The sequence below is a fragment of the Pantherophis guttatus genome, chromosome 1 (assembly GCF_059756535.1).
Source record: "Pantherophis guttatus breed Tessera chromosome 1, ASM5975653v1, whole genome shotgun sequence".
Lineage (NCBI taxonomy): Eukaryota > Metazoa > Chordata > Lepidosauria > Squamata > Colubridae > Pantherophis > Pantherophis guttatus.
In genome coordinates, this window is record NC_142063.1 from 198,780,862 (window position 1) to 198,805,110 (window position 24,249).

The 24,249-nt window shown below is 40.7% G+C and overlaps 1 protein-coding gene and 1 long non-coding RNA gene across 3 annotated transcripts in view; one reads left to right on the forward strand and one right to left on the reverse strand.

Annotated features, from left to right (window-relative positions):
- Positions 1-405: 405 nt before the first annotated feature.
- LOC117674387 (uncharacterized) lies at positions 406-23,207 on the reverse strand. 2 transcript variants are annotated; one of them, XR_015731269.1, is made up of 4 exons: positions 23,041-23,095; positions 14,789-14,852; positions 11,614-11,677; positions 1,914-3,152 (listed from the first exon to the last, which is right to left on the reverse strand). It is a non-coding gene; the product is annotated as an uncharacterized LOC117674387 (long non-coding RNA). The 2 variants fall into 2 exon arrangements; XR_015731268.1 differs by lacking the exons at positions 11,614-11,677; positions 14,789-14,852 and having other exon boundaries at positions 406-3,152; positions 23,041-23,207.
- JAG1 (jagged canonical Notch ligand 1) overlaps positions 23,205-24,249 on the forward strand; it is a 60,988-nt gene continuing 59,943 nt past the window's right edge. Inside the window, exon 1 of the mRNA XM_034432378.3 lies at positions 23,205-23,961. Within this exon, the coding sequence (XP_034288269.1) occupies positions 23,881-23,961 (81 nt within the window). The 5' untranslated portion in view covers positions 23,205-23,880. The remainder of the gene's footprint in view (positions 23,962-24,249) is intronic.

Below are 24,249 nucleotides of genomic sequence, written 5' to 3' on the forward strand. Positions count from 1 at the left end.
AAGGAAGGAAGGAAGGAAGGAAGGAAGGAAGAACTCAAAGTTATGTAGAAGATTCATAAAACCAGGGGAGGTAGAAAAAAGTATTATAGAAATATAAATAGGAAAAATTAAAAAAAATCAGAATGACAAAATGTACTAATTCTTGAGCAAGTTTTATGCAATGCTATTTTCATAAGAAAAAGAATGCACAGCTTCCAGTTAATATCAGAGATACTGCCCTAATGTAGAGTAATATAAAGATACGTGTGAAAAATAAAATAAATCAAAGATAAAAAAAATAAAACTGTATCAACTTTATAAACAGTAAAAATAGATAACTATATAAAATGACAGTACCAGATGGTTAATGTTGTTTATAGTTAAATAGATGAGGCATAAAAAGGCAGGGAAATGTGAAAAATTAAGAAATGTTCAAGGGACATATCATTTATTTATTAAGAGTATTTGCAGTCTACCCAGTAACAAAGTTGTCTGTATAGTTTATCATGGCAGTGAAATATTAAAATACAGTAATCAACCATAAAACAGCAGAGAACTCAAACTATATGCAGTGACAATAAAAAAGATTCACAAGCCACACTGAGAGATATACACATCTTTTAAAGCAATTTAAGAGCTCTAAATGCACCCCGCATTAAGAAACAGAGCAGCAGCCCAGAGGTGGGTCTATAAAAGGAACTAAATTTATTTTGGAGAACAGGAGGAGGAGAAGCCAAAGAGAAAATGTTGATGGAGCAAAAATAAATACAAAAACCAGAAGTGTGGTAACATTTGAAAATCACAAGGACATACAATTTCACAATGGACTGAGTGGAGATCTGGATCCCCTCCTGATCGGTAGGGACTCAAACTCTCAGTCAAACAATAAAATATCCCTTCTCTATCCTAATCCCTGTATGAGTCTCTATAAATCAATAACAATTGGGACAAGCTAAAATACAAAGGAGTGCAGATAAACGTTCGTACAAACACCGTTTCTGGTCCTGAAACAGACTTTCTGGGTAGTTGAACATTTGCATTCTTCTTCATTAGCCATGATGGGTTGATTTGCTATGAAAAAGTCTGAAGAATGCCCACCCTCAAATGAAAATCATGCCCATATGTTTGTCTCTTCAGTCTCTTCTCCATTGGGTGAATCAGGTAGTTCTGATTCTACAGGTATCTCCATGCTGTTCTTACTCAGCTCCAGATAGATAGATAGATAGATAGATAGATAGATAGATAGATAGATAGATAGATAGATAGATAGATAGATAATTCTTTATTGGCCAAGTGTGATTTGACACACAAGGAATTTGTCTTTGGTGCATATGCTCTCAGTGTACATAAAAAGAAAAGATATATTCCTCAAGAATCATAAGGTACAACACTTAATGATAGTTATAGGGTACAAATAAGCAATCAAATCATATTAGGAAACAGTCAATATAAATTGTAAGGATACCAGCAACAAGGTTACAGTCATACAGTTGTAAGTGGGAGGAGATGGGTGATAGGAACGATGACAAGATTAATAGTAGTGCAGACTTAGTAAATAGTTTGACAGTGTTGAGGGAAATATTTGTTTAGCAGAGTGATGGCGTTTGGGAAAAAAGTGTTCTTGTGTCTAGTTGTTTTGGTGTGCAGTGCTCTATAGCGTCATTTTGAGGATACGAGTTGAAACAGTTTATGTCCAGGATGCGAGGGGTCTGTAAATATAAATCACAGCTCTTTTTGACTCGTGCAGTATACAGGTCCTCAATATTGCAAATATGAGAAAAGCAAGGACGACTACAAAGCAGGATATCACAATGGAAAAGCCACATAGCCGTTGGACGTTCTTTTTAAAGGTGACTAGCGAGCTGCATTTTCTAGAGAGCCCACCCAAATTCAGCAGCTATGTAAATGAGTTAGGAGTGCAACTCCTAGAATTCTTTATTTATTTTTATTTTATTTATTTTGTCAAGCATATATTAGATTACAGATAAAAGTATAAACATGATTATGAATACATGAGATGCTTACGAATAAAAAGGGATATTAGGACAGGGACGGTAGGCACGCTGGTGCTCTTATGCATGCCCCTTACAGACCTCTTATGAATGGGGTGAGGTCAACAGTAGACAGTCTAAGGTTAAAGTTTTGGGGGTTTGGGGAAGAAACCACAAGTAGTGCACTCCAAGCATTGACCACTCTGTTGCTGAAGTTGTATTTTCTGCAATCAAGTTTGGAGCGGTTAAGTTTGTATCTATTGTGTGCTCGTGTATTGTTGTGGTTGAAGCTGAAGTAGTCATTGACAGGTAGAACATTGTAGCAGATAATTTTATATACTGCACTTAGGTCGGATCGAAGGTGGCGTAGTTCTAAATTGTCTAAGCCCAAAATTTCAAGTCTGGTGACATAAGGTATTCTATTACGAACAGAGAAGTGGATGACTCTTCATCCACTTCATCCAGAGATAAAATATCTCTGGACTCTCTCAATTGTATTCATGTCCGATATGCAGTGTGGGTTCCAGACAGATGAGCTGTATTTGAGAATTGGTCTAGCAAATGTTTTGTATGCTAGAATTCCTAGCCCAACCATATTCATTGAGAATTCTGGACAGCACCAGGTTCCAGAAAATTGCTGTAGAGAGTAATAACTACTACTCAGTAATGACTGCATTTTCTTTTGTTTGTGTAGGATAGTGCTTCATTTTAAAGTTGTATCTAAACATTTAGTTGTCCCAAAAGTAGAGAAAAGCAAACAACAGCAGAGTAAATTACCAGGCTATAGCATACACCGTGTCCGTGTGTGTATGCATATCACTGAATAGCTAAGACAGCCGTTCTTCCTCATTCATCTCATTGCAGAAATTAAAAAGAACTCATTCAAAATGTAGCCAACCTTTCAGCAGATTGAATTTACAATCTTGAAAAAAAAAACCTTGAATTTTTTATTGGCATCCTCTCATTCTGCTACTTGTTCATTTCTTGCACTGTTGCTTGAGAGTTTTTGTTTTGCTTTGTATCCTCTAATCATCTTTAATGCCTTGCATTTTCTTTAGTTCAGTCACCCACTATTCTACTGCATTAGGCCTGATCTCCAACATGCAGCTCCAGCCTTTGTTCTGTTCTCATTAAATTATGCCCCTGTGTCTGGGCATACCCATTTTTCACTGTGAAAAATTCCTGGTTAAGAAAACAAAAATGGGATTTAACAACTGTATAATTAAAGATGGCAGGGGGCAAAGCATCTTAAAGACAATATTAAGCAAAAGGAGAACTAGACAGTGAGAACAAAGTCATGATGAACATATTTTTTTCACTGTTGACTGATTATGATTTATTTGTCAAATGTAGGTACTGCACATCTACCTCTCAGATGATTGTACTCCTAAAGTATGTCAAATTATTGTTATTGTTATCATGCTCATATATTTAATTATTGTTATGTTTATCACACTCATAATAGAAGGGAAAATATTAGGGGAAAATTAGAGGAAAAAGGTAGAGAGAACTTTCCATGGCATCTGCATCTTCATTTGGAGACATGCTTCCTTTCCTTTAGGCATTATGCATGCAACATGTTCTCTGTAAAGTTCTCAAAACAGTAGATAATGTGAATTCTGTTATCTGAAAGGTAAGAACCTATATGATGACACGTTTCCCACAGATAAAAGATTTCAACATATGGGCTGGGTTTATACATTGGGCTAATTCTCTAAGCCCAAACCAATGCATTGCATTATAGTTTAGTGGGATACATTAACTCAACCACAGAAAGACAGTGTGTCGAGGAGAAGGTTAGAAAAGAATCACTCTCAAGTCCATGTTTTCTCTTCCCACTTCCTCATTCCACTGTCTATGGCACTGTACCAGTCCAGAATTAGTTCCACACTTATTTGGGGCACAACATAGAAGGGTTTGGGATTTAAGTCAATTTAGCTCTGATTTTGTATGAAAACTGGATTTTCCCTTTAAACTGTGCCTGTGGAAAGCTCTGGGCAGTCTGTTCTTACCTCACTACATTGTCCAGCTCCTGGATTAAGGCAGCCATTACTTTTTCTCTCTGCTCTCCCCCACACAGGACATCTTAACATGCGCCTAGAAGCATCTTAGAGTGGTGCAAGAAGAAGACTGACTTTTAAAGTTGTCTTTGCCCACCCTAACCACTGCAGCAACAGAAAATCAAGGTTGCAGCTATTGGGGAAAGCTCCTCATTTCAACCTGATGGCTCCAATGGGTTTTTAAGAGCAGAAAAAAATGGTGGAGAAGAATGCAGGATGCTTTCCCTCCTAGCTATTACTGTTTTGTTTCACTGGCAACCAAGAAGACAGGTGTACTGAAAATGTGGACAGGGCAGGAGTTTGTTAGCAATATGTTTTATTTCTCTTTTTATTGGCATGAGGGTAGAGGATACAAATTTTATACAATCCTGTTCACTATTTTTTAAAAATCTGCAGCAGGAAAGATGGTCACCGGATAACTTCAACCTAAAATTCACGTTAAAAATTCATGGACTGGAAGCCCTGTGTGTTTTGTGTAGAAGAGGTACATTGGGGTTTGGAAACATTTAATAAAAGAGGAATCAACTGTCTGTAATGGTACTATTCAAGTTATCACTTAACAATATAATCTACTTTTATTATGAGAACTAGGCCAGAGAATAAAACATGCAAATGACATTAGCAAAAGTTCCATCCTGTACCTTGCCTCTTAATTAGTGTGAGAGAAAGTCAGAAGCCCTAGTATTTCCAAACTGGATTATGTCCTTCCAAAGCGAATAGGTTTGGAATAAGCTGTGCTGTTGCTACAACAGCTGCTCTGATTTGAGAATAAAAGAATGCAGGCTTTGTGTTGCGGGATCTATTATTGATCAGCCCAAGGTTAGGAGAACAGGAGGGAAGGGCAGTTCTCCTTCTTTTGAACTGTGGTATGTGCTTTTCAGGCTCACATGATCTAGCAGAAATAACAAAAGCGACCCCCCCCCCCCAAACTCACAAGCTGCTCTCTGCAGGACTGCACTTGTTGAAAATTAATCAGATGCACCCATTTGGGTAATTTCAGACTCTTCCTCCATTTCTCACAACTGGCTCTATTGTGGCGCCATGTAGTATAACAGATGGGTCTGCAGAGCTTCTGATGGAGGGAAGAGCTCTTCCCCCACAACCACCAAAACCCAGGTTTTGCTCATATCTGAAGCCTTGCACACATATTAGCAACCCCCATAGTGCAGATTCCTTAGCATGTGCTTCCAATGAATATTTGAAAGGGGATGGGACAGAAGTCCCAGTTTTGAATTGCACAGAGGATGGTCTACGTAGCAGGTTGATGAACACCTGCCCTCCTTTACATTGTACAATTTCAGTACCAAACAAAACACACTAGTTCTAGTTGAAGTTGCATCAGATTTAGTTATTTCCCCCATATCTTTAGCAGAACTCCATTACTGTAGGTCCTGCATGTAGTAACCCCAAATAAAACACTTGCCCTGGGTGAGCTTCCTCAAGTGGCCCCAAAACAAAAGAGCAAACTGAAAGGGAGAAGATAAGAGCCAGCTTTGCTCGTGCATTTATTTATCAACTTGCTAGATACATATCCTGCTTTGAGTTCAGGAGCTCACCCCCACTAATCTGATGTGCACAAAGGCAATGAACATTTTTCTCTATAGTAGAACAGCTTCAGCTGCTCCAATGCGTACATAAAAGGCTAGGCTGCATTTAAAAGCAGGATAGGAATTCTAATAATTGCCATCACCCCCAATAATACATTTTGGCTGACAAGTAGCAGATCCATATCTTCAGATCTCCAGGCAAGACTTCCAAAACAATTCTGCCTCAAGAATAATAATCTGAAGAAACCAACTAAAGAAATGTGGGTGTTTTTTTTTCCCTACCATGGAGATGGAGAGAGTCTTTGATACCTATCTCCTCTGGATACATTATTTTTAAATGAAAATCTCAAAATGTTAGGAATGTGAAAGGATCATGGTTTTGCATAGCTGCATAGCTTGGCTAAAGGAGTTGCACTGTTTTAGCCAGATGCAGGTGCTATATCTGTATATTAAAGCAAGCTTATTGGTTAGGTAATCAGTCACCTAAGAGAGAACACCAATTTGCATTCTAAGAACTTAGAAGATCAACATGACCTGAAATAATTTTACGTAAGAAAGAAATGTAGTCAGAGAAGGAGGTGTTTTAGTTTGAGGTAGAATACAATGGCTTTTGCTGAAGCAATACAATTTTTCCAATATTTAGGATTACATTTTAAAAGTTTTAATAAAGCAGCTGAGGCAAACAAACCAATCTTAACATAAAATGTGCTGGTTTTGAGCTGCAAGCCTGCCGTACTTCTCCTGTCTCAATGTTACTCATCCTTTCCTCTCAATATACTGTAGATAGCCTGGTTTAGGATAGAAGATCATTAAAGGGTCAAATCTGACATTTAACAATCATACTGCCACAAGTTAAGTCGTATTTCCATGCAAGTGCACACATCAGATTGCAGGCTGATTTTCTTATCTCTTGCACATTATGCGGGTCATATTTAATTAAAACACAGAAGATCAGAATAGCAAATAAAATTAAACCTCAGACTTATCTACAAAGTCAATTAAGCAATGCTAACCTATTCAATACATTAAATATTCAATTTATAATGAATACTGTGTTTACTCAAAAGGACAACATATTATTGGCCACGAAGTTCTGAATGTAAGAGGATTTCCCCCAGAAGACAATTCTCCATTTTTTAAAAAAATGAGATTATATTTGAGGAAAACAAATCTTCTTTTCAGATAACCACATTAGCCAGCTGAGAACATTTCTACAAAATGGTATTAATGCAGCTTTCAAAACAAAAGGTGTATTTGAATAATTTCCTCAACAGATTTAGAAACAAGCAAGTATTTATTCCCACATTCATGGACTTTCCACAAATGGAGTAAGGAAAAACTATTCAACCCATTTTCACAAATAGACCACATAGTATTTACAATGATTGCTTCACCACAGACATGAATAGTAAATCAGATGGCGACATTGTCCCATTTAAAGCACCAGACTATTTCTTGAAATTTTAATAAAGATTATCTCAAAGCAGACTTAAACAGATCAATAGGTAATTTTTCAAATCATAATACAATTTTTATTATGGAGCACCAAGGTACTTGCTCAGTATTTGCCAATAAAGATACATCTCTGAGCTGAAATATATCACTCAGTCAATTTTTATTTCATTTAGTCAGCCATCAACTTAATTCTTATAATTTACAGAGAAACTATGGAATTGGCTCAGGTGAACATTTGCTATTTTGTTGGGGAGATGAGAGAATCGCTTTGGAGGAGTTTGAATTAAACCAGTGTTTCTCAAACTTGGCAACTTTTAAGATGTGTGGATTTCAATTCCTAGAATTATTGGTTAGGGAATTCTGAGAGTTGATGTCTACACATCTCATAATTGCCAAGTTCTGAGAAACACTGGTTTCAGCCACTCCAAATGAGATGCAGTAAGCTTTTTTGGCACACAGTTGACAGAATGCGACTTTGAATCTACTCATCATTTCTGGGTTATTTTATGCAGTTTTCCAAACATTTCCAATTCTGAACAGCAAAAGCAAACAAACAAAAACTTTGGTTTTCTTTTTTAAGGGATTACTTTGGAAAGGTTAACCTTGGGCTGATTATTTTCTTTGGGTATTTATGTTCTCAGTAGTGTTTAATGAAAAGATTTGTATTAGTATCAGTGCACCGTAAACTACACTGGTTTTAAAGAGCTTTTCTTCCCATAACTCTATTAACTATATTAAATGTTGTCGTCTTAAATCCACAAAAGCTGCCTCCTGACCAACCATCCTTATTTTTTTGTTTCTAAGAGTTCCATTCAGACATCACACTAAATCAAGGATGAATTAATGTCTGAAAACAGGGTCGTAGTAATGTCTGAATTGGCAAACAACCCACTGGAAAGATGGCAGGCTAAAATCAGACACAGCTACAGTATATTCATAACCCATTGCTTGCTTAGAAATCCCAATCTTTCCTGTTCAGGAAGGAAATCGAAATGATATCAGAGGCAAGAACAGACAGAGTGTACATCATCCTCCCCTTCTCTTGAAGTGAAGAAGCATCACAATATAGTGCTTTCACCCTCCAACGTTTTGCTGTGGCTTCTTGTTCTTATCGAATACTGTTTAAGGTGGCTGCCTCATTCTATCCAATAATGGAGTTGTCTCTGTGCTAGAAAACCCATGTTCTTCATGCAATACTGTTGAAGATCTTGAGCAGATGTTTCTGGGTAACCCCCCTCTCCCCACCTACCATATCTGAGCAGATTTCTCCATAATGGATGGATGGTAGGGGCTCTCTAAGAGCTGGCAGCAAACAAGAGCAGCTTCTCTGCAGCTAGGAAGTACTCATGCTTTCTTAGGTGGTCACCTAAGAACACTTTGTGTTGAATTCTTGGCTGTCAGATTTTTATGGCTAAGATTTTGAAGGTCAGCTAGTGACCTTTTGGTGATAGAAGGGGGGCACATCTATAGGCATGTCAGCATGTGTTGAAAGATCCATTTGTGTCAACTAGTATAATGCATACTGATTTTCCTTTGAAGCCCCTACTAAAACTTTTCAAAAGTTCCTCTGGAGTGAAGCCTGTCTTTTTAGTAATTATATCCATGAAGAGCTATACCCACATCTCAAAAACTTTGTGGCCCTGGTCATTCTCATAATCACAGGGCCAAGTAGATGTGTTCATAAATATGTGCACTCCATACATGGCATCTGTCCCATAATACATATCGTATCATACAATATTTTTATGCCTAGAACTTTGTTGTAGATCCTTGGGAGTTTACAGACCTGGACATAGGGCAATGTCTTATCCTTACAAGTTGGGGAAGAGAAGGCCCTCATTCTAGGATCCTTTTGGGCAATCAAAAACAAAAAACAAAAAAGGCCAAGAAAGGAGAATCCCTTTAATCGTAGTTGGAAAGCTTGTGATGCACACACAATCGTCCACTAGTTACTCTCAGACATGGAAGGTCTGAAAAATGCAGGAATTCAAAATGGGGTGCTCCATGGGATAGTGAACTTTGCAGAAATAAGCCATTCTTCCTATCTGTCGCAAATCGGCTTGGCATTTCAGCAGAGAGGTGTCTGCAACCACTCTTTGTGGGTATAATCCTTGAATACTGTACCCAAAGATGGCTTTCCAGAACAGGGTTGTTTGACATATCGGTCTTATGAAAGCTTCCTTCCTTCACTCAACTTTCTAATTATGGATACCAATTTCCCCTTGGTTAAATATAGTACAATTAAGAAGGGAAATCTCCCAGTTAAATACCTTCCAATTAGTTCCTTGCCCCCTTAACCCACTCCCGTGTTAAATGGTTATGGAGGCCCAATTCTCATTCCATGCTGGTGATGAAAAGTTTTGCTGGAGTTCAGTTGCACTTGGTAATTACAGAAATTAGCTTTCAAGTTTAGATCACTCGGCTGTGCAAATGGGCTCCTCAGGTGGAATGCACATCAGTCAACCATGAAGCTGGAGAGGCCCTATTCTTATATTTGACACCACCACATTCATTCAAGTGAAGGAGATCAGTTTCAGCATAAGAGCAAGATAAAAGTGGCCTGGGGGCATTTATGGAGGCCTCTTCAACTAAAAGGAAGTCTTGCTCAACATGTTCTCTCTGAAAGCACACCTTGACATACAGTAGCTTTAAATCCTCGTAAAGGGATTAGCTAGATGGGTGGCATCTACTCTCCACTCAGAAATTCAACAGGGTGTATTTTCTAATACATTGGGAGAGAAACCATACCAGTTAAATTGTGGTCTGCCACACATCTTTTAAATGAGAAGGGGTGGAGCAACCCAGTCAGTTGTTGAATACCTGCCGTTCTCTAATATAAGGCATATTAAGTCAAAAGTGGTAGTACATGAAGAACTATCCATATGCCTAGCATTATGATGATAATTATCAGCCAGGTCACAGCTCTCATCCAAAATTGCAAGGAAAATTACAATTTCTTTAGCCCAGAGAACATTGGATTTTTATTTTATTGGTTTTCACAGCATCGCTTTACTGTCTCTTGCAAAACTGAGCTCCATTATTTCATTTCTTAAACCTGTCCTATTTCTAATTTGGAACAAAAGTGCCTCGGGTCAGTGTGATCACATCTGGATACCTCATACCGCTCTAATGCTCATGGTTTCCATGGCATGTTTTAGAATGACGGTAATCTTATGAGGCAGTTTCTATTTTACAGAATAGGAAGGTGAACAAGATCTGAGTGGAAGGAAGAGTGAAAGCTGCATAAAATGCTGAAGGCTCCCACTGGGCCACTGCTCAATCTAGAATGATTGCCGGGATCCTTCTGAGGTTGAGACAAGTTTAGTGATACTATGCTGTCAATTATCTGCCTCTTGCCTGGTTTGGAATACAAATTTATGCAGCTTGTAGAGCTTGGTTGCATTATGAATTCTTCCTCAGAGAAATTCTCCTCTTGTCTTGGAATTCTGGAGACTGTTAGGTTAGCTCCACTAGGAAAAGCAGATCTGGAAATCAACTCCCAAAGATTACAACTACAGTAGTCCTTACTTAACAGAATCCAGAGCCAGCATGCGGCACAACTCTGCCTTGACTTTGTTTTCTTGGTCCCATTAAAATATGACAAAATGTTGGGAAGGCAAGGGTTAATATTAAAATAATAACTGATGGCAGCTAGAAGCTGCACAATTAAAACTAGAGTTGGTGTACTATTGCTTGTAAACACAGAGCACCTCAATTCTGGTGCTTTAACCCTTTCAATGGATCGGATTGTATTTATTATTATAATTATTTTATATATTGGTTCGATTTATATTCAAGGTGTTGGTTACCACCTTTAAAGTGCTCCATGTCTTAGGACCTGGGTATGTACGAGACCGCCTTCTGCCGATAGCCTCCCACTGGCCAATACGCTCCCACAGAGAGGGACTCCTCAGGGTGCCGTCGGCCAAACAATGTTGACTGGCGACACCCAGGGGGAGAGCTTTCTCTGTGGGGGCACCTGCCCTTTGGAATGAACTGCCCCGGAGATTTGCATGATCCCCGACCTACGTACCTTTCACCGTGCCCTTAAGACCCTCTTGTTCCAACAGGCTGGGCTGGCCTAGAAACTGAATTTTAATTTTCTTGGGTGTTTGTAGTTTTTAATATAAGGGCCAAATTTTTAATATATTTTAAACTGTTTTTTAAATTTTGTGGGTATATGTTGTTTTAATATGGCTGTGCATCGCCCTAAGTCCTTCGGGAGAAGGGCGGTATAAAAATTTAATAAATACAAAATACAAATGTGCCGCCCTTCTCCGGAGACTCAGGGCGGCTTACAATGCATTAAGCAATAGCCTTCATACTTTTGTATATACCTGCTTAGTAGGGCTTTTTGGCCCCCCCTAAGCAGTGTTCTATTTTATACAAACTCAGCTTATTGCCCCCACAAACCAGGTCCTCATTTTACCTACCTCGGAAGGATGGAAGGCTGAGTTAACCTTGAGCCTGGTGAGAATTGAACTCACAGTAATTGTAGGCAGCTGGCAGCTAAGTGCTACTTTAACAACAGTTTAGTCTGCTGCGCCACCAAGGCTCCTTGGTGCAACTAATATATCTTACTCAGGAATTTGCAGCATGGCATACTCAGTCCCATGGTCCTCCACATTCAGCAGCTTCAACATACCTTAAAAATAAGTAAGTAAGTAAGTAAGTAGGTAAGTAAGTAAATAAATATTTAAGTAAATAAGTCCAAGATCTTGTGAACGTCCCAAAGGCTCTTATGCCCCAAAAGATTGCTAGCTCCTTTCCCCATTGATGGAATGACTGCAAACCCCTCCAGATTTATACAGAGGTGAGATTTACTTAGAGGTTGATACACTCAGGATGGTAATGTCTCCTCTGTAGTTTAGAGGCATCGAAGGCAAGAAAAACAGTAGAGAGAAATATAGTTGTTTATAAACATGGTAAATGCAGTCCTTTAGTGACTCATCTGGCCATAAGCCTTGCTAAAATCAATTGGACTAACTTTTCAATCAATATACATAGGCTATAAACTATAGATAAGCCATCTATTGAGAGTGAAGAACAAGATTTTTTCTAAATCTTGGAGCCTGAGTGGCGTAGGAGGCTAATGCCTCCTACTGAGGCAGCATTTAACATCCAGCTGCCTGCAATTACTGTGAGTTCAATTCTCACCAGGCTCAAGGTCGACTCAGCCTTCCATCCTTTCTAAGGTAGGTTAAACTGAGGACCCAGTTTGTGGGGGCAATAAGCTGACTTTGTAAAAATATACAAAAGTATGAAGGCTATTGCTTAACGCACTGTAAGCCGCCCTGAGTCTCCGGAGAAGGGCGGCATATAAATCAAAATCAAAATGAAAATAAATAAATAAATGCCCATTCCAATTTGTAAGTGATAAAAAGACTCCAGCAGTTGTCATAGCAGCCCTGTCCTTAATGTTTAATGCCAATGAATATTGTTAAAGCTTCAGAGCACCTCAGCTGGTGTCAATTTTGGGTGGCTCCAGTGATTTCACTCATATCATGTTCTCGCCTAGTTCTGGCGGTTGTAACAAGCGATGGAGAAGTCTGCCTTTTTGGTTTTACCCAAGTTTATCTGCAGCTCTCGTCATCATTTGGGAAGGTAATCAAGCTGTCTTTTGACAGTTTGGGTTTGCTACACAGAGGATCTTTAAACAGCAGCCAAAGTCATAATGACAAACAGCCTTCAACGCGGCTGCCCTGCAGTGGGCTTGCCAAGTGGGCTTGCCAAGCTCACACAACCTTTACTACGCAGTGGGATGCTCTTCTACTCAAAATTAAACCTCAGTTTAATGGGACAGACTTGGAGCTATGTGTAGGACTACAACTCTACAGCACTCCGCTTCATAGATGGAAGCCTTTTGCAAAGGGACACTAGTACAAGTAGTCCTCAACTTATGACCACAATTGTGCCCAAAATTTATGTTGTGAAGTAAGACATTTCTTATGAGTTTTACCCCGGTTTACGATTTTTTCTCACCACATTTGTTAAGTGAATCACTGCAGTTCTTAAATTAGTAACACAGTTGTTAGGTGAATCTGGTTCCCCCATTGATTTTGCTTGTCAGAAGGTCGCAAAAGGGGATCACATGATTCCAGGGCACTGCAACAGTCATAAAGGTGAGTCAGTTGCCAAGCATCTGAATTTTGATCATGTGACCATGGGGATGCTGCAAGAGTCATAAATGTGAAAAACAGTCGTCACTTTTTTCAGTGCTGTTGTAACTTCGAGCGGTCACTAAATGAACTGTTGTAAGTCGAGGACCACCTGTACACTTTAAAGCGGGTGAAATGCTCCCGGTTCGAACTGGATCGCCCGATCCGGTCCCGATGGCGGCGGGTGGTTCGGAGAACCGGTAGCAAAAATCCCTGCTACCCCCCCATGCCCAGCTGAGCCGCGCAATCATTAGAGGCTTTTTTTAAATTTTTAAAAGCATTTTTTCTACCTCTTTGGCCGAAAAAATGCTTTTAAAAGTAAAAAAAAAAAGCCTCTGATGATCAGGCAACTCAGCTGGGATCGTCAGAGGCTTTTAAAAGCATTTTGTTTTACAACCTCTTCGGCCAGAGGTTGTAGAAAAAATGGTTTTGAAAGTTAAAAAAAGAGTTGCCCACGCCCATCCAGTCACATTACACCCCCCCCCAAGCCATGCCCACAGAATCGGTAGTAACAAATTTTACATTTCACCACTGCTTTAAAGGCAAAAAGGAGCCAATAAGATGCAGAAATTAAGATGTTGGACTTTCACCTGAGAGTCAGATATGAGTCTCTCCTCAGCCATGGAGCAGCCGAAACTATTTTATAGGAACATTGTGGGATAAATGGAAGGAGAAGACATGATGTGTGCCAGTTTTCTTTCTCCTGAAGAAAAGACAGGATTGAAATCTTACTAGGTTAATCTAATAAGCAAACAAATCCCCTTAGCATTTTGTCTTCTGTCTGGGCAAGAGAGGAATTCCTGAGGTTTAGACTTTTATGAGGGAGACTCATGGATAAATGAATGCTTCTCAGTATAGAGAGGATCCCATTATGGTTTATTAGGGAGCAAGATCCTGGCTTTTCTTTCTGAAATCCCGATTGCTGACCTGTGAACTTGTTTTTGTGATGACCCTCCAACCATTGATCACATCCATATTAGCATTCATCCGAGCTTGGGGGCCACATAGGTTTTCTAGTATTAGGTGTTTAAATTGGTGGTCTAAAACAGAGGTGGGGAACAATGGCCCCTTTATTTTTTTATTTTTATTTATTTTTATTTATTTTTTTAATTTGATTTATATGCCGCCCTTCTCCGGAGACTCAGGGCGGCTTACAATGCACTAAGCAATAGCCTTCATTCTTTTGTATATTTATACAAAGTCAGCTTATTGCCCCCACAACTGGGTCCTCAATTTACCTACCTTAGAAAGGATGGAAGGCTGAGTCAACCTTGAGCCTTGGCGAGATTCGAACTTGCAGTAATTGCAGGCAGCTGGTCTTTATGATTTATGGACTTCAACTCCCAGAATACCCGAGCCAGCATGCGGCACAACTCTGCCTTGACTTTGTTTTCTTGGTCCCATTAAAATATGACAAAATGTTGAGAAGGCACGGGTTAGTTTGCATAATATTAAAATAATAACTGACGGCAGCTAGAAGCTGCACAATTAAAACTAGAGTTGGCGTGCTATCGCTTGTAAACACAGAGCACCTCAATTCTGGTGCTTTAATTCTTTCAATGGATCTGATTATATTTACTGCAACTAATATATCTTACTCAGGAATCTGCAGTATGGCATACTCAGTCCAATGATCCTCCACATTCAGCAGCTTCAACCTACCTTAAAAATAAGTAAGTAAGTAAGTAGGTAAGTAAGTAAGTAAAAAAATATTTAAGTAAGTCCAAGATCTTGTGAAATTCCCTAAGGCTCTTATGCCCCAAAAGATTGCTAGCTCCTTTCTTCATTGATGGAATGACTGCAAACCGCTCCAGATTTATACAGAGGTGAGATTTACTCAGAGGTTTTGAAACAGAGATGAGCACCGCCCCCTAGAGTCGGGAACAACTAGCACATATGTGTGAGGGGAACCTTTACCTTTACCTTTTTAAGCACCCAAATTCTGAACATGTGATTGTGGAGATGCTGTGATGGTCATAAGCGCAAGGACTGGTCAAAAAGTGCATATTTTTTTAATGTCATTGTAACTTTGAACACTCACTAAACAAATGGTTGCTACTACCGTGTTTCCCCCAAAATAAGACCCTGTCTTATATTTTTTTGAACCCTGAAATAAGCGCTTGGCCTTATTGCCATGCGCTCAAAAGCCTGATTGGGCTTATTATCAGGGGATGTCTTATTTTGGGAGAAATAGGGTACCTGAAATAGGGTGCAGACAGGATTAGATCTAGTGGCCCAGCAACAACTAAGCACTCACCACCCCAAGAATATCACTCCTGTGCTCCAGGCCCTGTACTGGCCTTCCTCTTAGCCTCGGGATACAATCAAAGTCCTTCCTGTCTCTGTACAGCCTGACATGGCCCTGCCACCAAGATACCTACAAGCCCATCTCTGGCCAATTTTCTGTTTCTATTTTCCCAGAGGAGGAGGTGCTTTTCAGTGGCAACACTTTATTTCACGGAACAGCCTCCCATTAGAAACAAGATTGGCCTCATCTCGATCTTCCGGAAATTCCTGAAAACAGACATATTCCAGAGGGCCGCTAGAAAGCGGCAAGGTGTCTGGTTTCAGTGACGTTTCTGGTTTTAGAATGGCATATATTTCAATTCCTACGGTGGACATTTTATTTAAATGCTTGGGCTGTTTGAAATTACTGTAAACTGCTGAGAGTCTTGCAACTGCAGCAGAGACCGGCAGGTAGATAGATAAAATATATTTATAGATTATAGAAACCCCTCTGGCAGCAGCTTTACTGCAAATTCTTTCCTCCGTGGTTAAGAAAAATACATTTTTTAAAAAAAGAATCAACTGGTTTGAAGTATAACAAATCTAGCAGATCAACTACCCATGAGGTTCCTTCACTTACTCTGCACCTCCATCTCATGTAAGGCTGGTAGCAAACTGAATGGCACTTCCGGGCCCCCAAGGCCAAATTACAGTCAGTTTGTATTGCTCCAGCATTATTCCAATCACATTTAGGATTCAAACAAAGTCTGTATACAGGTAAGCCATGAGTAACTAGTAATTTGATTATTGTTGCTGGTAATAAAACTGCTATATCTCTGCCCTTTGGTATACCGAGTAATCTTATGATCTCTCTGGTTCTTGAAACCGAATGGAGGCAAGGAGTGCCACCAAAACCTTGCCCCACGATTCATAACGTCCCCATCTTTTAGAGACAAAGTATGTGAAGGAGCATAAATTTCACCAGATCCTCAAGAAGTGGCAATAAGTCCCTAAAGGAAGTGAGGAGCCATAAAGTTGGAAAGTAATAAACTTGTAATCTGCCCCATTGGGGTTCCAGCCAAATCCTTTCCTAGTATTTTATCATTTATTTTATTAAACCAATTTATATTGGTCCCTCATCTTGAGATACAACAGTTTTATTTCCTGCACTCACATTCAGGCTACTCAATTTAGATATTATTAGTAGTAATAACTATAATATTTCTGTGATCCTCAAAATTCGAATGATCACTTTGGCTTGTAAAGAATGGAAGTCAGAAAATACAAGGGGCAGTGTAGAGAAGCTGATAATTTGGTGTTTTGTTTTGTTTTCTTAATAATATTGAGTTTATCCAATATAATTGATTAGAAATTGTGATACTGTCTGTTTACTGATTTCTGGCATCCCCAGCAGCAAGGTCTGCTGAGTGGTTGTAAAAGCAAATTTCTTTTCTGGAAGAAGAGTTCTATCAATGATTATTTAAGCATTTCGAAGAAATGGAACTTCCATGAGCAGATGTAGTATACCTGTAAATCATAGTTGCTGGAAAATGATAAGAGGGCTACGCCTTATTAGTTTCCAAGGATGTGCCTTATTAGCTTCCAAGGATGTAGTAGAAGCTCCTTGGGTTTTGTTTTCTCCCACATCCCATCTTTTAAAAATGCAACTTTTAACCATCTCACTTACGAGCTCTGTGGAGCTTGGGAAATTCCTAACGAAACAAACAAACAAAAAAATCTCACTTCTTTGCACCCTCAGCATTAAAATGGTACTGCTATTCCGAGCCTGGAGGGGACCGCACTATACCTGCCTGCTGTAGGAAAGTAGGAACCTGTTCCCAAAAAGGAGATTGGCAACCCTATTTTGCCAACACAACCAGCATGGCTCAATGCACAGGAATTCAAAACGACGCACTTGGCTCTATCTGCCCAACCTGTTTTTCTCCTATATACCTTTTTTTTTTCGGGTGCTTTTAGGGCTCGTTTATGACAAAAAAAACGAGTTTGTGGGTTTGGGTGAGCTCTTATCAAAAGCTAATCAGGTTCTCACAGGAGTCTCACCTCTCCTGATTCAGAAGCTTCTGGCTAGTCTCTGTGGGAAACAAAACCCTGGATTTGGTTGGAATGCTCTGTAATTCTTACCTGCTCTAGGGACAGAAACCCTACAACATTTCTTGCAGCAGATGTTTGACAAAATAAACAGGAAATTGAGATGCATCTAAATAACCTTCATGGCTGAATCTGATTCAGTATACACACCAGCTTTGCCTTTAGCAACCGAGGTAGCAGCAGACAGTACAGACTTTTTTTTTTGGCGTGTGTGTGTGTGTGTGTGTGTGTGTGTGTGTGTCTTCTTTTGGCAAAGCATTCACAGCTCTCAGGATGGGTACATGTGATGAGGCCAAGGAGTTAGTAAGGCTGGATAGGTGGAGTTGGAAGGGCTGCACAGTCAGGAAATGCTCAAGGAAACTGCCATACAGCTTTGGGATAGGAAGCCAAGGCAGGGGGTCACACTAAACGTTTAGCCAGGATTGGTAAAGGAGGCAATTAACCATGGCTTGCAAAGCGAGGGTCACATGCAAACTAAGCCAAACCACACTATGGCTTAGCTTAATGCTGTAAATGAACTCAGCTCACATAGAAAAATACTTAATTTCTTAATAATCTCATTGGGGTGTGTTCCAATAGACAAAAAAGCAGCCCCAGTGGGAATGACATTCATTTAAAAAGCCTTAAGCCCCCATTCTTGACTAAACAAAGTTATTGTCTCAGGTTGCGTCCTTCAAGAAAGCCATGTTTGGATATTATTATATTTTTGCCTTTCATTGAAGAAACTCCAGGAATTAGCCATCTGTCCCTCTCTCCTTTTAGCATCGTCTTAAATACTTTGAGTAGGACAGGTGAAGAGATAGCTCCGGACCCACAGTGGAAGGAGTATTCACAGGGTGAAGTCTGTGTCAAGAGAGCCTCCACAACAGTGCAACACACCAGTGGTGGGTTTCAATTTTTTTTACTACTGGTTCTGTGGGTGCTGCTTGGTGGACGTGGCTTAGTTGGTGTGGCAGGGGAAGGATACTGTAAAATCTCCATTCCCTCCCCAATCCAGGGGAAGGTTACTGCAAAATCCCCATTTCCTCCTGATCAGCTGAGACTTGGGAGGCAGAGAATAGATCGGGTGGGGCCAGTCAGAATTTTTACTACCGGTTCTCCGAACTACTCAAACTTTCCACTACCGGTTCTCCAGAACTGGTCAGAACCTGCTGAAACCCCTCTGCAACACACATGGAACAAAGAAACAGGATTGTTTGTGATCAATCCTGCTAAGCCAGAACATGGCTTCCTTGATTTTGGTTTGTTCCATAAAACATAGCTGCTGTAGTTTGTAAACCATCATTGATGGCTTGGTGAGATGTGTGATGACCTTCAGGACTTAAGACACATACCCAGTCAGTTGTGTGTGTTTTTCCATATATTTTTTTTTAATTTGTAACCCACCCAGTCATTACAGAGTTGGGTATCATCAAAATTTGATTAAATAAATTTACCAAGCCATTTAAACAAGCTGCGGCTTAATGTAATGCCTGAGAGTAGCCAAGATTATTCAGTCTACTTTGAAGGAAATATACAGCTTTTCATATGTATGTATGTATGTATGCCTGCATGCATGTATGTATGTAAATTTGGGCCTAGTTCTCCTTAAAGCAATTTAGGCTGTCTCATTTCATACTACAGATAGGGGACTTCAGGGTTTTCATATTCCTCTCTGTAAATAAATATTGGCAAGTAAAAAGCCCAAGGTTAGAATGGTTACACTAAAAACCCCTGCCTGCATGTGTGGGAATCTTCTAAACTCAGCAATGTTTAACACAAAGCTATGTCACCTGAGTCCTTCCACACAGCAGTTTGAAATGATGTTGCTGAGTTAAAGATTTCCTGGTTCATGAGGAGCAAGGTTTGTCTTTCAGGCTCAGCTGTGTGTTCAAGTAGATAATGTCAACTTTTTATTGTTTTTATTTTTAATAGCTCTGAAGTCCAAAGAACCTTGTTAATGGGCTGATTAGAAATAATAACCAATAAATGGGATGTTGCAAGGATTACTCTATTTTGGGTACATTCCAGCTCTTAAGAAATTGAGAACATGAGCAGGGATTGTTCTTGAACTATTAAAAGTCCACAGACAAAAAAAAAATCCTAATTGGTACAAATAACCTGGGCCTTTCTGCTTTGAAGTAATTGGTGTTTCCATTCCATAGAATCCTTATTCCCAAATTATCATCTGGCACAGTGTTTGGTTTCCTTAGAAGCCCCATTCTAACTGGGTCTGCCTCACTTCCTAATAAAAGTATTTTACGCCTGCAGCTAAAAAGGAGATTGCCTAGTTGGGCTCCCTCGTAGGATCACTACTGCTCCAATTGCACAGCAGTAGAAACACTTAAGAGAGTTGTTCTTGGCTGCTCCTAGGAGAGTGCAACAACTCAGAAGTAATCCCTGCTTTGCTTGCACTAATTTTTATCAGCCTCCCCACATTGCATCAGGTGAGTAACGGCTTCTGGACTCTCCTGAAAGCTCTCCCATTGCCAAAAAGAAGTTTTCCAGCCAACTTGTGCAGAGTCAGTGCTCTAACACATTTCAGGAAAGGAAACCTCTGCAGCTGAAATGCCACTTTCCCAGCTGAGAAAGTCTCTCTCCAACACACACCCTCTTTTTTCCTCAGGCTGGCAATTTGTCTTCAGACAATGATTTCCACCACATGCCTCCTTTTCCCAGTGAGATTATCTTCACTCGCACACATACACAAACACACACCCTTTCCTCTAGCTATTGCCATATAGCCTTGAGCTTGTGTAGGTTTACATGTGACAGGTAACCCTGTCTTCAATTCAAGCATACGTACTCAGGCAAGGGGGCACGGAACTGTGGTGAGGGCCTTTTGTTTACAGGCTTCCATCTAGCCTGGTCAGCATTATTTTTCTCGCTTTTAAGCTGCCTTCTTAAAACCCACTTTCTGAGGGTGCCAGACCCTAAGAAGACTGTGCTGATAGCCAGTCAAGGAAAAGGCAGCAGCAAACCATAGACAAATCTAACAAAATAATATATTTTTTTTAGTTTTAATTGTAATAAAACACATACAAACAACAGCTTTAAATGTAAGCAGCTTTAAACCTGATAGTATTTTTTTTTTTTTTGTAACAGTTGTCAAACTCCGGAATATCTTATCTGATTCACTTGTCTCAACTACTAACTTTCAGAGTTTTAATTCCAACTTAACTTCTGTGGACCTCATCTTATATTTAACAGGTTCCTAAGGAGGCCTGTGTAAGCACATTAATGTGCGTATCATCCCTGTCGCATTTTAGTTTTTTTTCACTTTGGTAATTTTTGTTTGATAAATAAATAAGTATACCCCTGCTGCCTCTCATGGGTGTCTAGTTTTTTTGCAGCCCAAAAAGTGTAGTGTGAAACTTTTACTGATCCCTACAAGTTCCTGAGATGGCTGGGATCATTTGGGCATAGGGAAAGGTGCTTCTGTACATTCATAGATTTGGGTTTTTTTATAAGTAAGCACAGAGGTATGCTTTAAAAAAAAATTCTAAAACTTGACACATAGAAACACACTTCACCTAAGCATATATTCTAACCTTCATCCACTGGTCTCCCAAATTAAGCCACTCTTGGAAACAGGATTTATTAAATGGTTATGTGAGCTTGTTCATGTCAGCTAACATTCTTACGCAATTCATTTTTCAAAGCCCTATACCAGTGATGGTGAACCTATGGCAAGCGTGCCACAGGTGGCACACGTATCCATATTGGTGGGCACGCGAGCTCAGCTCTGTCCCACCAGAAGTTGGCAAACGGGCTGTTTCTGGCCTCCGGAGGGCCTCTGGGGGGGCGGGGGAGGCTGTTTTTGCCCTCTGCAAGCTCCTAGAAAGTCTCTGGAGCCTGGGGAGAGAGAAAAACAAGCCTACGGGGTCCACCGTGCCATCGCATGCCAGGAGCAGGGGGGAGCAGGGGGGGTCGTGTGCGCATATGTGGGGGCGGGGCACATAGAATTATGAGTGTGGGCATGTGTGCGCGCAACTCCCCCCTCCCCCGTCTCCTGGCACGCGATGGCAAAATGGTTAGCCATCACTGCCCTATACTGTTCATTTAAAAACAACAGCAAGCGGGTAGATCCCAACTCCATAACCCAAAGTCAAGAAGTAGCAGCCCTGGGAATCCAGCAGATTCACCAAATTAAAAGGTAAGAACAGGAAGCAATTCCTTTCTAGTGGCAAAGTCAGGACAAGTTAACTTACATTTGAGCTATACTATTTCAGACAGCTAGGGAAAGGCATTCACTTGATGTAACATTTCTCCTTCCCCTCTCTAGAGAAGAAAAAAGTTAAATAATGTAATTTTCCCACCTAGAAAATCAGGGTGTGAGAAAAATTCTAGTTGTTGTCCCTTATAAACTACTTTTCTAGATGCCAGGAACTATAATCAGATTAAATGACTGAGGCGGAAATGACTTCCTCTTTAGGTAGTGTTGTGTATTACTTTCTTCACAATAAAATGGGGGGGGGGGGTGGCCCATTGCAGTATGCTTTCTTGTCCTGAAGCATAACTTTGGGCAATTTTACTATAAGAGAGGCACTTTCTACCACGTTTCATTACAATCTGAAGTTGCCCAGCATGAAGATTGCAACCCTGTAGATTTCTTCAGCAGTAAATTGGGCTTACCAAAACGCTACTTCTTACTGCGGAGTAAATACAAGTTTCCCTCCAATTTCCACGGCCCAGACGAAATTCCTTCCTGCCATAAAAGCAGTTTTTAAAGTGATTTAATCAGGATAGAAATGCTATGGATCCTACTTGAGAATTAAAAAACTGTTCTTTTATAGCTCTGGCCCCCACCCCACCCCCGGCACGTGCACTAAGTTATTCTTTGCACCTCTCATAAACTTTGTGATCGGAGTCGTGGTAACTACGATTTTTCTTTCTTTTTTTTAAGCAAAAAAAAAAAAAATCCACCCTTCTCACCAGCATTCATTTGGCCTTCCCAGGCTGTGAGAACGGGCTCCGCTTCTCGGAAAGATTAGGAAAGGGCACTTTTTTCCCTCTGTCTCTTTCTTTACAGGAAGAACAAAAAAAAACAAACCCAAAACCCGTCTCGTCGATCTTTTTTCTAAAAAACCTATAAGTTTCTCTTGACTAGGGACGCACTTTGCCAGATGCGTGAGCGCGCGCGTGTGTGAACATTCTTTCCCACATGTTCTCCGGGAAGGGGGGGGGGCGGAGGGTTGGGATGAAGCGGCATTTCCAAAGCCCCCAAATGAGAAAAAAGATCGCGGGTAGGATCCGAGGTAGTCCTATTGCAAAGCCACCCCCACCCCTCTTTGCAAAAGGGACGGCGCTGGTGAAAGGAAGCCCCTTTCCCTTTCACACGTTCTTTCCTTAGTTAGAAGATCAGACGGCGCAAAGACTTGGTGGGTTTATGGATTATTAGTTTTATTTTTATTTTATTTTTTTTTTGCAAGCAAGCAAGCCGCTTGGTGCAAAGCTACAGGATCGGGATGAACAGGAGCGCGAACGCAAATAATGCGGTCCACCTCGTCTTCCCCACCTGCTCGCCTTTACTCACCTATTGCAAATCTCCGCCTTTCCTCGCCTTTTCGCGCATCTTGCCCTCCCCCCCCTCCTCCCCGGGTGGCCGTCGCTCCTCCTCTTGTCACCCTTCCAAGGAAAAGGCAAGCCTCCCCCGGGGACCCGAGGCGGCGCTGCCGCTTCCTTTCCACCCTCCTCCTTAATGCATATTAATGGCAACGCATGCGCCGCCTGTCCCTTCCCCTCCTCTTGTGGCCATGGGCTAGCGCGAAGAGGCATTCTGTTCAGTGGGGTTTGCGGGACGGGCGATCGGTTCTCCTCCTTTCTCCGGCTGCTTTTTTTTTTTTCGTGTGTGCGTGTGTGTGTGCGTGTGTGTCCCCACTCGCCCTCCTCCCCCTCTTTTCTTGCGCGCGTGTAATTTTTTTTTTTGTTGGCGTTGTCGTGGTCGTTCGTCTTTGGGTGTCGTCTATGTGCGTGTCGCGGGGGGTGGGGAGGGGGGCTCGCCCGGGTTATTGTGTGGCCTTGATCGAGTGGTGGCAAGTGATCTGCAAAGAAAGAGAGGCGGAGAAGGGGGGCAGAAAGGGACCAGAATAACCATCGCTAGTGTTATATATATATATATATATATATTAAAAAAAGAAGAAGAAAGCAAAGAGAGGAGGGGGGGAAGAGGGGAGGCCAAGGAGAATAATAAAAGGAGGCTGGGCTGCTTTGCATTGAAGATTGGGGCGCTATTGAAAAGCTTTTGAAAAGTGGTGGTGTCTTCCCACCCGCGCGTACTTCGAGTCGGGGAGTATATTAGAGCCGGACAGCGGCTGCCACAGCAGCGGCACCTTGGGAGCGTCTCTGAGCGAAGGGGACTCTGCAGGAAAGAGGCATGCTTTTATCAAAGAGACGACCGCAGCTCACGGAGTTTTCCCTAAGTCTTTTTCTTGCGCTATTATGCTTGCGAGTAAAGGTACGTTTGCACATCTTTCTCTTCCCCGCTGTAGCTTAAAAGAGTTTGCTTCTTTTTTTTTTTAACAAAAAAAAAACCAACTTACAAACGCATCTCGGTTCTCTCCTCTTTTCTCTAGCTATAGAATTAGGCGTACTTCATTTTGTACAACCAAATTGGGGAGAGGGAGGTTTTTGAGGACTTCGATGAACCCTCGTGGCTTTACAAACCCCGGGGTTTTTGTTTTGTTTTTTTTCTTTTTCTTGCATTTTCATTTAAAAACGCTTTAAATGCAACGTATCTTCCCGG